Source organism: Schistocerca americana, chromosome 2 (genome assembly GCF_021461395.2).
Source record: "Schistocerca americana isolate TAMUIC-IGC-003095 chromosome 2, iqSchAmer2.1, whole genome shotgun sequence".
NCBI lineage: Eukaryota > Metazoa > Arthropoda > Insecta > Orthoptera > Acrididae > Schistocerca > Schistocerca americana.
This window is the reverse complement of record NC_060120.1, coordinates 367,304,466-367,320,090: the sequence shown is the minus strand read 5'-3', so window position 1 is coordinate 367,320,090 and position 15,625 is coordinate 367,304,466. Positions and strand designations below refer to the sequence as shown.

Here is a 15,625-nt window from a genome sequence, read left to right as displayed (position 1 = left end):
ATTAGTGATACTATTTTTCAGCACAGTAACCAGGTCTCTGTAAACAACGGTCGGAACGTTCCACTAATACTTCAGTTCCTTGACGATAGAAATTCGCTCCTTCTTCATGGTGCCGTTCGAGAAGCGCTATGTGAACATCCTCACGACTGGGAAATCTATTTTCTTCCAGGTGTTCTTTCAACTTATTAACAAGTTTGTCTGAACACTGTAGTCTGTGACGGATGCCGATGATCTTCCTTCCCGACCAGCATGACCCACGTCTGTTCGGCTTTGGTCCAATTGTTGGTACCATTTCACTACGGCTGGACGCTACATTGCGTTTGGTCCATATACTTCACGGTGAATCTGTGTGCAATTTATACGATTTGCCCACAAGAACCGTACTGCCCCGCGTATTTCGCCTTCGAAGCACTATGCGCCATTTTCCTCCCACTCAGTGGTGCATCACAAGCGAGTACCGCAGGAAATCCACAACACTGTACTCTCTCCTGCCAAAGAGCCACTCTTGTTGCAGAATGGTCTTAACGTGGGACGAAATATGTAACTCACTTTATGAAGTCGCTAGGTAACCGTTACACTCTGCCATAACTTCATCTAGTAGACTTCTAATTCAAATGTGATTGTTTCCTACAACACAATGTGTGCGCTGAAGAAAAGATTAACAAACAACACTGCAAAATACAGTGAGCTTGAAGTGAATGAAGAATTGGCTCCATCAAATTAATGTAGCTCTGTGATAGTAATGTTGCTCCATGCCATAGTCTGGAGCATTGAACTGCCTGGGGCCAATGCACCAATACGACGTTATTGGGAAAGAGGTACCGTCTTTGTCGTGACCACACTCTATGAAGTAAGAAGACATATTCAGAGTGCAAGAGCGCCTATTCATGAAGCTGGTACACTAGAAGAACCTGGTCAGCTCTGCTGAAGGCAAAAGCTGGGTAGTACGAGAGCTGACTAAATAAGAAAAGCAGAACAAATGAAGGATCGCCATCCAATGGCAGCTGCTACCGTCTGTTGTCTCTTCCCGGGTGGGGGAGCTTCTCTGCACACGACCATAGCTGGAACTGCTGACTTTGGGGTACAGACTAATACAGTCAGATGAAGTATCCAGTCATCTACTGATGTCTTCGTCTCCAGTAGTGGCAGGCAGCTGCCTTTACTGGGGTCCTACGCACAAAACGTGGTGCCTTACCAACCCTGGATCTACCTCTGGGTTATTACTTCCTACTGGCGGCCACCTATCTTGTGGGACGCCTGCTCAAGTGCAGGCTGGGGGTGGCCCATTCTGTTATTCACTGTGGACCAGTTCCTGAATGCTGTAATCGACACCGGTCATTGCTAAGGCGGGGGCAGGCCTGCGATACCGATCATGATGGGAGCTACATTTTGAGTACCGTCCTTCCCTGTGCTGTTTTCCGCTATGGACCAGCAACCTGGACAGTGCTGCCAGAAATCGGCTGTGGGTCACGATCTACCATCTACAACCTTTCGGCTAACATCAGCGGTTGACTCTGCTTATGCACGCCGCTGCCCAGGCACAACTGCTGAGGATGGCTCGCTAAGCTCTGCGGCTCTTTACGTCATCCCGGAGTCGATGTCCTCTCCTTTCCCGGCCACTACAGCTCCGTCCCTAACATGATTCAACTAGAGATGTCTTACTAACGGTCCGCCGCTCGTTCCCAGTCACCACAACCTCTTTCAACTCACGTCTCGGCGAAGGAGGTGGCATTACTTCCTGATATTCGCATAGCTATTTCCTCCGCCACAATTGAGGTCACACCTCCAGCCTCTACAGTAATTAACTAAGTTAGAAACGATGAAAGCAAGCATTTACTTCCGTACTTGAGACCATATGGTGTGGCTACAAAAAAAACGGGACTATTGCTGTACAAAAATTTATTTCAGAAGTGAACATAGTTATTGTCACCCTCAATATTTCCCCACTCTCTATGCCTAAGACACTCCACACGAATTTTCCACTGGTGGAAACAGCGCTGAAAGTCTTCCTGTGTGAGCTGCTTGATTACATATATAACTTTTTCTTTCAGTGTTTCAATGGACTGAAATCTTTTCCTTGTAATGCATATTTTTTCTTGGGGAGGGGATAAAAGTCGTATGGTGCTAAGTCAGACGAATAAGGTGGATTATTTAACACTGAGATGCCGTACTTCGTTAGAAATCTCGTAACAGACAAAGCAGTATGAGCCCGTGAGTTGTCTTAATGGAGGACCCGTCACTTGTTCTTTCACTTTTCGCGCCTTTTTTTTCTTATTTTCGCAAGGATTTGGGCAAGAACGTCAAGGCAGTAATGTTGATTAATAGTTTGACCTTCAGGAACCCAGTGAAGGGACACAATTCCATAAACATTGAAAAAACAATCATCATCGCTTTGAATCTTGAATCACTCATTTGAACTTTTTTTGTTGTGAAGTTGGTCCATTCCAGGCCATGGATTGCCGCGTAGTTTCTGAGCTATAAATGAAATACCAAGATTCATCACATGTTATCACCCTTTCAAAAAATTAGGATCATTTTAATGGCATTCAAAGTGTCAGTACAAACAGTTTCACGAGCTTCTTTTTTCGACCGTGAGAATTTTCGGGACCAGTTTTGCACATGCTTTTCTATATGTTAAGCTAGTCATGTAAAATTTGCCTTACGTAGTCGTTTTCATTTCTTACAATTTCAGCAATCGATCGAATACTCAACCGACGGTCACATAAAATCGGGTTACCAACTTGTTCGATATTTTCTTCCGTTTTTTATCCTGAAGGGCGCCCCGGGCATAAAACCTGGACTGTGGAGCAATGGGAGAAAATCGTTTGGGACGGACGAGACTTATTTCAAATTGTTTCCAACTTATGGCCGAGTTTACGTCCAAAGAGTGAAATATGGCGGGGGTTGATTTGGGCAACCATATCTTGATATTCCATGACCCCCATGGTTGCTCTGGCAAGAATTATTTGACCATTGTGGTTGATGGGGTCCATCCCTTGATACACTGTTCTCCAATGGCGAGGCTGTGTTCCAAGATGTCAGCGTCCCCGTTCACACAGTTCACATCGTCCAGGACTCGTTTTGTGAGCACAGTGATGGATTGTCGCATCTCCCCTGTCCGCCACAGTCACCACATCTCAGTATTATTGAACCTTTGTGGTCTACTTTGGAGAGAAGGGTGTATGATCTCTGTCGACATCAATCATCGTTACCTGAACTTGCCTCCATTTTTTCAGGAAAGATGATGAAAAAATTGCCTTGAAAACCACACAGTGGCCACGTCCATTTTGAGACGACTGGAAGCCGTTTTGAATGCCATTGTGTTACTAAATCGTTTTAGCCACTGAAATATGTTGTGTTATGGAGCCCCTTAGGGACGTGGTGCCAACGAGGGGAAGAGAGCCAGTGTGTACTCCGTGTCCATACCGGGTGGAGTCATTCCAGACGTGGAACGAGTCCTCCCGGATCCCATGAAGAGCACAGGGTGCAGCCAACTACAGGTGGTGGCTCATGTTTGAACCAATTATGTGTATCGCTTTGAATCGGAAGAGATTCTCTCTGGTTTCGAGCCGGCCGAAGTGGCCGTGCGGTTAAAGGCGCTGCAGTCTGGAACCGCAAGACCGCTACGGTCGCAGGTTCGAATCCTGCCTCGGGCATGGATGTTTGTGATGTCCTTAGGTTAGTTAGGTTTAACTAGTTCTAAGTTCTAGGGGACTAATGACCTCAGCAGTTGAGTCCCATAGTGCTCAGAGCCATTTGAACCATCTCTGGTTTCGAGCGGCTATCTGAAGTGGTAAACGCTGCCAGTCTTGCTTGCGAGATGATAGAAGGGCTCACCACTTGCAGCTAAGTCGACTGGATCGATTGCGGGCCTCTGGTACACAGCCGGGTGGAGAGTTTGAATCAGAGTCTCAGACGGTTCTGCGACCGTGTAGCCTGTAGACTCCTCCACTTGAGCCATAGGATGGCGAGGTTTCGGGTTTGGCTGTTTTTTAGGCTAGAGAGCCTCGGGGAAACACAGAAAAGGCTTCAGTTTCAAAGAGTCCAGATCAAACACAGGATGAACGTAGATCTAGAACCACCTGTATAACAGTTGTAAACTGTCGTAGCTGTGTTGGGAAACTACCAGAGCCGAAAGTTGGCTAAAGCCGTATATAAGTTCAGCCGAAGTTTTTGAAAAGGACCTAATGGTATTCAGAAAGAGTAGGATAATACAGTTGACAGTGGCGTGTTTGTTGCTGTCGAAAACAATTTATATCTTGTAGCGAAATTGAAATAGATAATTCCTGTGAGTTGATATGCGTAGTGGTCATTCCTGGCAACCCGAATAAAATAATATTTGGATCCTTTTGCCGACTTTCCAACTCAGGTGGTACAATTGTTGAAAGCAACCTACAAACACGTACCCGACTCATACAATTACAGTTCGTGGTGAGTTCAATTTACCCTCCATTTGTTGGCGAAATTACGTGTTCACATTCGGAGGTACGCATAAAACCTCATCCGAAATAGTGCTAAGCGCAATTATTTCGAACAGTTAGTTCATGAGCTCACTGGAATAGTAAACAGTTGTAAAACGCATTTGATCTCTTAGCAACAAATAATCCTGAGATAATGACGAGCATCAAAACGGACACAAGGATTAATGAACACAAAATTGTTGTAGTGAGACAGAATACTGTAACTCACAAATCCACCAAAAATAAACGAAAAGTGTTTCCATTCAAAAAATAATGTAAAAAATAAAATGAAATAAAAATAAAAATTCACCTGACACCTTCTTGAGAGACAATTTCCAGTCCTTCCAAATTAACAATGTAAGTGTAGACCAGATGTTGCTTGAATTCAAAGAAATGGTAACCACAGCAGTTGAGAGATTTATACCAAATAAATTAACAAACGACGGAGCTGATTCCCCATGGTACACAAAATAGGTCACAACATAGTTGCAGAAACAAAAAAAAGCATGTCACATTTTAAGTAATGTAAAACTTCCAAGACTGCCGATCTTTTACAGAAACTCGAAATATAGCGCGGATTTCAATGCGAGATGCTTATAACAGGTTCCACAGCGAAACTTTGTCTAGAAACCTGGCTCAAAATCCAAAGAGATTCTGATCGTATATAAAGTATGCTAGCGGCAAGACATAATCAATGTCTTCTCTGAGCGATAGCAATGGAAATACTACCGATGACAGTGCTGCTAAGAGTTACTAAGAACAGCCTTCCGAAATTCTTTCACCAAAGAAAACGAAGTATATTTTCCAGGATAAGAATCAACAACAGCTGCCAACATGAATAACTTAGATGTAGATATCCTCGGAGTAGTAAAGCAACTTAAATCACTTACTAAAAGCAAGTCTTCCGGTCCAGACTGTATATCAGTCAGGTTCCTTTCAAAGTATGCTGACACAGTAGCTCCATACTTAAAAATCATACAAAATCGTTCGTTCAACGAAAGATCCGTACCCAAAGACTGGACAGTCGCATAGGTCACGCCAATATTCAAGAAAGACAAGGGGAGTAAACCACTAAATTACAGGCCCGTATGATTAACGTTGGTATGCAGCAGGATTTTGGAATGTATACCGTGTTCGAACGTTACGAAGTACCTCGAAGAGAACGGTCTATTGACACACAGTCAACATGGATTTAGAAAACATCATTTTTGTGAAACACAACTAGCTCTTTACTCCGAGTGCTATCGACAAAGGATTTCAAATTGATTCCGTATTTCTAGATTTCCAGAAGATTTTTGACATCGCACTTCACCAGCGGCTTGTAATCAAATTGCATGCTTATGGAATATCGTCTCAGTTATGTGACTGAATTCGTGATTTCCTGTCAGAGAGGTCACAGTTAGTAGTAGTTGACGAAAAGTCATCGAGTAAAACAGAATTGAGGTCTGACGTTCCCCAAAGTAGTGTTATAGGCCTTCTGTTGTTCCTTGTCTATATAAACGATGTAGAAGACACTCTGAGCAGCTGTCATAGGTAGTTCGCAGATGATTCTGCCATTTATCGTCTAGTAAAGTCATCAGAAGATCAAAACCAATTGCAAAACGATTTAGATAAGATATCTGTATGGTGCAAATTTGCATTGACTCTAAATAATGAAAAATGTGAGGTCATTCACATGAGTGCTAAATGAAATCCGTTAAACTTCGGTTACACGATAAATCAATCAAATATAAAGGCCGTAAATTCAACTAAATACCTAGGAATTACAATTACGAACAACATAAATTTGGAAGAACACAGAAAATTTTGTGGGAAAGGTGAACCAAAGACTGCGTTATATTGGCAAAAAACTTAGAGGATGCGATAGGTCTTCTAAAGAGACTGCCTACACTAAGCTTGTCTGTCCTCTTTTGGAGTACTGCTGCATCGTGTGGGATCCTTAGCACATAAAATTGACGGAGTACATCGATAATGTTCGAAGAAGGACAGCACGTTTTGTCTTATCGAGAAATAGGGGAGAGAATGTCACGGACGTGAAACATGACACATGATTTTTGATTGAAATTTTGTGAGAAGATCCTGCCGCAACGATAAAAGCATTTGGGGGATATCATCAAAACAAAGGCGCTTCTCATTGCTGCGGGATTTCTCAGGAAATTTCAACCAGAAACATTCTCCTTCTAATGAGAAAACATTTTGTTGACACCACCTACATGGAAAGAGACAATCATCATAATAAAATAAGGGAAATCAGAGCTCGCACTTAAAAATATAGGTGTTCGTTTTTTCCGCGTGCTGTTCGAGACTGGAATAACAGGAAATTACCGTGGAGGTGAAACCTCTGCCAGGCACTTACGTATGAATTGCAGAGTAACCTTGTAGATGTAGATGTGACTTGGTGTTTCCGTGGTTTTGTTCATCACTTGCATGTGCTCCGTTACCTGAGATGTGGAGATGAATATGTCATTTTGCACCACCTGCAACTGATTTGTATTAACAGATTGACGATCTGTCGAGATGTAGTTAGTTCTGTATGTTCCAATCGCAGCGCGAAAACTTCTGTCGCTATCGAAGCACCTTATTTCGATTGTGTTTTGTTATCACAGACCAGTAGCAGTTTACTGTGTCTCCAAAGGAACTGAATCACTGTACTTTGCCGTAGCAGGTTCAAATATCAATAACCCATTTTGTGTCACCTAAAACAACAGAAAACAAAGCATGATAGATACAAATTATCGTTTCCGTAGTTTTTACCATTAACGTGTTAAACCCCGATGTATGTGACGTTTTTGATAGACATATCTGCCTATTACGACGATCCAATTCTCATCAATATACATGTGAGAAGGCTTTGAAGACCGTATAAGATGCTGATATTTAATTCATCCACAGCACGCTTAATGACGGTAGTATCCTGATATTGCCGCGGGGGTAGCAGCGCTGTTGATGGCGCCTTGTCACGGATTGCGCGGCCCCACCCCGTCGGAGGTTCCAGTCAGCCCTCGGGCATGGGTGTGTGTGCTGTCCTTAGTGTAACTTAGTTAGATTAAGTTAGATTAAGACACAGTACCCAGTCCACGAGCGGAGAAAATCTCCAACCCGGCCGGGAATAGAATCCGGGCCCGCTGCATAGGAGGCAAGCGCGTAACCACTCAGCTAAGTAGGCGGACATTTATTTTGATAAAAGCATGCATATCGGCTGATGATGAGTATGTAACGGTTCTTTTATGAATTGTGAGTAGTGGCTGCTATATGCTGAAAACATTCTTTACCAGAAAACAGCCACGGTTCTCCAATAATGTCATTACTTCACAAAAAAGTATTGACTTCTGTACGAATAGAAATTTCACTGTCAGCTTATTCAGTCCTAAAATCGTATTGTCGCTAGATGGACGTTAAGAATTAACACGTATACAGCAAACATCTAATGATAGTCGTGGAAGTGAATAATCATAAATGAAAGAGAAATGACTGTTGAAGCATAAGCATTAAATATATGTGTTGAATACCGCTGTGTCATAACTAGTGGCTATGCGGCCCTCCATTCTTCATCGAATGACAGTGATGTGGAACTGCGGCCAGCATTACAGTTCATGTCTACCGGAACATATTTATTTTACTCCTACATGACATCTTGCCAGTATCAGTTGCAGAGAGAACAATGGTAAAATAGAATGAAGAAATTCTGGTACCTGGAACGTTGCGACTATGGCTGCAAGAAACCGTGTATTACAAATATAACTTTTAAACTTTAGAGGGAAGTTGTCATATACATTTAAGTTCACCAAATCATGATACTAAAGTTAAGAAATTTAACACGAAAAGAAGCATTCTGTTTGAACATAAGGATATTAATGTTTTACCGAATTATGTTCAACTTCATCTCGATATTTCCTTCATTTACCTTGTTTTTTAAGGAGTATTCCATCATAGTTGTATTCGATAGGAGCAGTCTGATAGAGTGGATGACGGACATATACCAGGTCCTGAAAATTTTTTCAGTGAAAAGAGAAAGATGTAACATGACGTGTCCAATAAAGTATTATTACCGAGTATGTCCTTGTTTGCTGTTGGAAAGGAAATAGTAAAACGAATAAAGACATCAGGATTATGTAGTGAAATGGATTTATTGTTGCATTTTATATACAGAGTGCAGCATTTGTAATGTTGAATCGTGTTTGTAGAGCGGCAGTGACAGCATGACGAGCGGAGTCTGTTAGATGAGAGGAAGTGACTTAGTGGATGAGGGCCTTGCCGTAGGCGAGGGTGGGGGCAGCGTAAGCGGCCCTAGCGATGGGGGCGGCGTAGCCGTAGCCCAGACCGGCTCCGTAGGCCAGAGCGGGGGCGGCGTAGGCGGCCCTGGCGATGGGGGCGGCGTAAGCAGCCCTGGCAATGGGGGCGGCGTAGGCAGCCCTAGCGATGGGGGCGGCGTAGGCTACGGGGGCGGCGACGCGGGCAACGGCGGGGGCGGCGACGGCCACGGGAGCGGGGGCGGCGACGGCCACGGGGGCGGGGGCGACGGGGTGAGCACCGGCTTCCTTGTGCACGACGGCGTTGAAGCCGTTCACGGGGTCGGCAGTGTAGTCGACGGTGCGGATGGAACCGTCGGGCTCGGCCACGCTGTAGCTGCCCTGGACGACGTCGCCGTCACGAGTCTCGTGCTGGCTCTTGGAGTCACCGGTGAGGGCGTCCTGCACGCTGTATCCGTAGCTGTACTGGGGGTGGGGGTCGTACTCGGCAGCGACGGCGGCGGGGGCGGCAGCGGCGACGGCAACGGGGGCGGCCCTCAAGGCCGAGGCGGCGACGGCGACGGGGGCGGCGACTCTAGCGATGGCGGGGGCGGCGACGGCCACGGGAGCGGCACGGAGGGCGGGGGCAGCGTAGGCGGCGTAGGCGGGGGCGGCGGCGTAGGCAGGAGCGGCGTAGGCAGGGGCGGCGTACGCACGCGCTGCCAGAGGTGCGCCTGGGGCGTAGACGGCGGGAGCTCCCAGGTAGCCGGCGCGGGCTACCGCCAGGGCGGCGACGAAGACGATGAGCTGCAAAACACGGACAACCGCTGTTCCAGTACACAAGGCTACAGGTAGGAAACTACTTTCAACGTTCGTCCTTCCCTGTGTCTGACCCTACTGTATCTGTACCGTTAGAGCTGAAAACTTACCAACATCTTATTACAGCAAAAGTGGCAATGCTCTAGAATGACAATCTAGCTACACTACTGGGCACTTTCCACATGAACAGTGAGAAAGATAAATTTTTCTTCATATGATACTTTCTATGGTAAACTGAAACTCATTAAACCGCTAATGGACTCTCGGCGCCTGGCTCATACGACACCGCTGTTCTGTACCTCGAAAGGAGGAAGGCGTCGGCACTCACCTTGCAGGCCATGCTGTGAACTGCTGCTGCTGTGGGTGAGCTGCGCTGAGTGTGCCGTCCGAGTCGGCGGCGGCGTCTTTTATAGGGGCGCGACCTCGCAGTCAGACCGGCCGCGGCCTGCTCGCCAACCCGCCCCGGCTTGACCACTTGGCGCAACCCACCGGCTACGGGGCAACTGGATCTGCGAGCGGTCTCCGGTGTCCCGCCCACTGCGGCAGCGGCGGGCCCCGTCCCAGAGGGGCGCGGCTGCCGGTACACGAGAGCCAGGAACCACGCTTTGGGCCCGCCGCCGCCGGCGAAGGACGCTCGTAACTCAAGTCCAAAAGCGAGCGGCGGTGTCGTGTGGCTACCTGCCTCCAGTGACCTAATCTGAACCGTTGCCTTGTTCAAATTGCCATCAGGTGGTAAAGAACGCGTACATCACCGTTGGAGTCATTTCAAGTATGTAGTCTCCTCTTCCTCTTCCTCTTCTAGGCAAAAGACATTCGTAGACGAGTACCTGATTCCCTTTCGAATCCGGTGTTCGCGTTTTGATATGTGTGTAGTTGTAAATGTTTCGTTTTCAAGATTACCGTCAAAGCCACAGCGTCCAGGAAACAAGAGTAGTACAGGAGCACCAGAGGGCAGTAGTCGAAAAAATTCTAATATCTACGGACTTGACGAGTGCCTTACAGTTTCTTATGAGGGCAGCCGAAAGAAAAACTGCGAAAGGCAAGGGTTTCAGGTGCATGTCTTTATCCACTTTTGGTGTGTCAGGAAGTTTCAAATCAGCACATACGCCTCTGCAGTGTGAAAATTCTTTCTGGATTTTATTTTATTTAGCGTATGGCATCTACAGAGTAAAATTGCACACATACTATTAATTAATATAATAAAAGAATTACAAATATATTATTAAATGATTGATTGCAAACAACAATATGCGAAAGATTAGGGAGACAGCCACTGCAGCTAATTAGAAGCCCACATCTAAGCAGGTCACCCACTGAACAGCACGTGGAGTAGCATTCATGATATCCCTCCATTCTCCTTCAAACCTCCTCGCAGGACATTCGAAGATCAGGTGAGGGATTGTTTGTTCTTCTGCACCACAGTCGCATCGTGGTTCATCAGTGAGTTTCCATTTGAGGAGAATGGCCTTAGACCTGCCGTGGTTAGTCCTCACACGATTAAGTCTGAACCAAGTTCTTCTGGCCATTTGCATTCCTTCCACCGGTGTCGAAGGATCAAAATCAGTGATGAGAGGATGGTGATTATTCAGCGACGAGTATTGCTTCCATTCCCTTGCTATGTCGTACGTTTCTGGGAATTTGAGGACTTCGTCTTCCCATATAGGTTTCCTGGATTTTAGGCGGGTAGTTGGTAGTTGCTCCAATATTTTCTGGATAACAAACCCCCAGACAGTGGCTAAGAAATTTCTCCACAGTATCCTTTCTTCCAGGTATGCTGGTCTTGTAAGGAACTTCTGTGAAGTTTTTAAGGTAGGAGATGAGGTACTGGCAAATGTAAACCTGTGGGGGGTGTCGTGAGTCGTTCTTGCATGGCTCAATTTGTTTCTTCCTCACAGCAAACAAATCTCCCACTCTATAGGAGCCGGCCGAAGTGGCCGTGCGGTTAAAGGCGCTACAGTCTGGAACCGCAAGACCGCTACGGTCGCAGGTTCGAATCCTGCCTCGGGCATGGATGTTTATGATGTCCTTAGGTTAGTTAGGTTTAACTAGTTCTAAGTTCTAGGGGACTAATGACCTCAGCAGTTGAGTCCCATAGTGCTCAGAACCATTTGAACCATTTTTGAACCACTCTATAGGACTTACAGATCACCCACTCTGAAGGACCTCTTATTCTACATACGTGGAGAGCTTCGTAAGTTGCAGAAACACGGCAGATAAACGATTCGCTTTCAAAACTACTTAAACATTGCATTATCGTAAACGGACACATCTGGACGAAGTGAAACGACTCTTCTAAAGCTAACGACATTGGTGAAGTGAGTGTTAGGATTTCATCGGACACCTAAAGAACAACGATCGTCTTACTAGCATTGACGAAAACAGGAATTTGAATTTACATGGCAAAGGAAGTTCATAAGTATTATTCTACAGTTTTTTTTTCTCAAGGATGCAAAAAGGGACATTACGAGGCAGTCATGACGAGAATGACAGCGTAACGAGACGATCATTCCGCTTGCAAATGGATTTTCTTTATTTATTTATTTTATTTACTGAAGCAAGTCTGTAGAGCACTTGTCAACGAAAGGCAGAGCTCGCTGTTTCGTCTCAAGGATCGGTACGCAATTTTCACCCGCCAGGATGCTTCAAATCAGCGTATAATCCGCTACAGAGAAAATTAATTCTTCAAGACGTAAATTCCCTGACACACGATATACCGACAAGTCTCAACTGGGCAATATATTGCATCACGTGTTTCATCTGTAATGGATACCGGGACCTAACGGTATTACGGGCAACGACCGTACAGACATGCTGGCGAAAATGGTCTAACACATTCCTCCCGTCGAGATACCCCCACGAAACAGACTTTTTCACAGCACACTCAGTAACCAAGAGTAACGACTGATCATAGTAGTGGACTGTAACGTCAAAGGCACATGTTATTGGCCGATTCAGAAATAGATTCCGCATCAGCGTTGATCCCTCAACTCGGCGCTGACGAGAAAAGAAACTATAATTGTTATGAGGCTAAGAGCAGGTCGCATGAAGACATGTCTATTAAAATCAATACCCTCGCTCCATAATGTCTTCGTGGCCTCCTAAAGAGGACATTCGGGACAAAATTACCAGAATATGAAAATCAATCATCGAAGACCAATTACACGGTCAATATTTTAAAAATTAAAGATTAGTTTTCTTTTAGAGTAGCTCTTAGTTTGCCAAATGTATTAGCCATTTCATCCGTCTTAATATATTAAAATTTTTGCCTTTAATTGTAAAGGTGAAGTCAGACTAACGTACATTTTAGGCTAATTGTCTCACATAACTGTTCACTTATCTTTGTGTAATTATATAATTTATTTTTATGTAATAAGTTTGTGTTTTATACTTTGCAATGAAGTCATAAAAACGTATTGTTTGTATTATTATGTACCATAACTTATTTTAATGAGAACAGTGTGGTGTAGTAGTCAAGACAGTGTACTTGCGTTCGGGGGGAAGCGTGACTGAGACGCCTTCGGGCGAGCCTGAGTTTAACACGAACACAGCGATGTCTCATATGGTTCAAATGGCTCTGAGCACTATGGGACTTAACATCTGGGGTCATCAGTCCTCTAGAACTTAGAACTACTTAAACCTAACTAACCTAAGGACATCACACACATCCATGCCCGAGGCAGGATTCAAACCTGCGACCGTACCAGCCGTGCGGTTCCGGACTGAGCGCCTAGACCCGCTTGGCCACCGCGGCCGGCAGCGATGTCTCCATTGAAAAGGCCACAGTTGATGTACTGCGCCATCTTTGTCCAATTACACATTCGTTTCCAAGTCAAAAAAATGATTGTTCCTTTTTCTCTGAAACTGAACTATATCCGATAGACCACAGCAAGTATTTCAGCTACCAGCTCGCAATATATTTCTACCGAATTCTTCGCTTTCTTGTAATTCAAAGACAGACTGAAAACATTCGAATTACACCACACGATCATTTTCTATAGAGGCTCGGTGGGCCGACCGATGGCAGTCGTTGTTTCGATGTAAGTCGAATGGCCTCTGTCGACACCGATATTCATTTCTACGCAGCCAACACAGCCAACTATAGATAGCAGACGACACAGTATTCAGCACGTAACTATTCTCGTAAACAAAATTAGACGTAACCCAAGAAGTTCGAGACCACAGAATGTTATACGTATCTGAATTTGAAATTGTTCAGATTTTATGTTTTGTTCAAAGAAGCTCCTATTTGCTACTACATACGTAGCACTTGGTGCATAAATGCGCTAGGACGATTATTACTAAACTTTAAGGTCCCCTTTAGGTAGAACACGCTTTTTCCTGTGCAGGCAGTAGCTTGCTTTGTAGACTGAGCAAGCCGGTGTAGCGGTTTGTTCTGCTGTTTTCCAATGTCGCACAGCACATTATAGTATTTAGCATCACTTTGCGTACTTAGCTACGAATCACAAGTCTCTTTGCACCAACATGAGTGGAAGAAATTGAAGGTGTCGTCTTCGACGAAGCAGTATCAGACTCATCCCTCATTTTCAAAATAAATGCAAATGTCAAATCGATTCACAAGTCGCAACTCGTCACGGAGAAATTAACCGGGAAACCGTATGTCTACAACAATATTAGCACATCACCACACGTTATAGGAAGCTACGTGTCAGGCGACCGGAAACAAGTGGATACCATTCCAAAGTCATAAACGGTCTTTCGGTTTTTATCGAAACAGAATATCCTGTCAGTCACCGTCCCGTTGTTCTTTAGAAAGTGAACAACTTGTATCTAACCGATTACTTCAAAAGGACCATACTTTTTCATACTAATCTAAATTTTCTTATAATAAAAGGTAGTTCTGACGTGACATGACAGAAACTTTCGCCAATTAAACGACATAGCTCGAAATTATTCGTCTCATTCTACTTATATCAAATTTTTTACTTTTTAGTTGAACAGTCTTCTTCGTGTTACTCAATTTTTCGTATTTAGTTCCTCTTTTAGAAATTATACTCACCATCAATAAAGTTTATTGGATGTTAGAACCAGCTGTAATACGCAGTGGTGGGCGCGTAGTTTCCGCGAATTAAAACGCCTGATATAAGAGCACTGCTTCAATTACTTTACGCCACTACGTTTGAGAAACGTTCTGTAACAACTGAAATGTCACAGCCAATGTACGACGTCGAGTTACCTCGATACATGTAATTTGTTTCAAAGACGATGTTTTAATCAATATTTGTTACTTATAATGGATTTAAACGCATCGATAGCTTACGGAATACTTTGTTCTGGAAAAATGAAACATTTGTAATCTATGATTATAATATAATCATACTATTTAATTTTGATTTTGACAGCTTTGTCCTGATTTTCGTTTTTGCCTGTTTTTGAACTTCTATACCATACCTATCCAAATTCGGCCCAATTAATATATTATAAATACGTTTCCCACTCAAAATGTAATGGCAAGCTGTGAGAGTCTCTGAATTCTATTTCTATCCACTGAATTATGATGAAAATTGCTTTCAGTGTCATTGGACGTTGTACGAATAATTATTTGCTTCATAAGGCACTCCTAATTCTGACGTAGGGTTTGGTTGATGCCTTAAGAACGACGTTACAAACCATTACAGTAAAATAAGGCGTCTAATTTGAAAACGAACAATTCTAGTAGAGTTTGTTTTTATAAAGATGCGGCGTCTGGACGCGACAGCTTTGATTAACACTGGAGGTTTTTGATTCCGTTTAGTATGGTGGCATCACTGACCACTGCCATAGTGGAGTGGAGCACGAAGCTTTTATTTTGTTGTGAATAGTAACGAGTGATCATTGCGGAAAATTTCAATTTGTTTTTCATCCATCTGAAATCACTTCGGGCATATGAATCCATGGATCTGCAGTACCGGAAAAGCTAATCATGATAGGTATAAATATACCTACGTGAGATATGGATTTGAGAGTTTACTTATGAGGGCTCCCCTTTTATGCAAAAACAGCGAAACATTGGTGGATCCAAGCTGTCACGGTGGTTCGTACCTCCAGAGGGCTGCTTATTGACTTGAGAAACTCCTCCTTCGATCTCATAAAGCTGACGACGTTGCACTTCATACTTCA

The 15,625-nt window shown here is 44.2% G+C and overlaps 1 protein-coding gene across 1 annotated transcript; it reads right to left on the bottom strand.

Annotated features, from left to right (window-relative positions):
- Nucleotides 1-8,568: 8,568 nt before the first annotated feature.
- LOC124594921 (cuticle protein 21-like) lies at nt 8,569-9,893 on the bottom strand. Its single transcript, XM_047133413.1, has 2 exons — nt 9,837-9,893; nt 8,569-9,496 (listed from the first exon to the last, which is right to left on the bottom strand). Exons 1-2 carry the CDS (start codon nt 9,846-9,848, stop codon nt 8,696-8,698), a joined length of 813 nt encoding a protein of 270 aa, XP_046989369.1. The 5' UTR covers nt 9,849-9,893; the 3' UTR covers nt 8,569-8,695.
- Between the last annotated feature and the right edge of the window lie 5,732 nt (nt 9,894-15,625).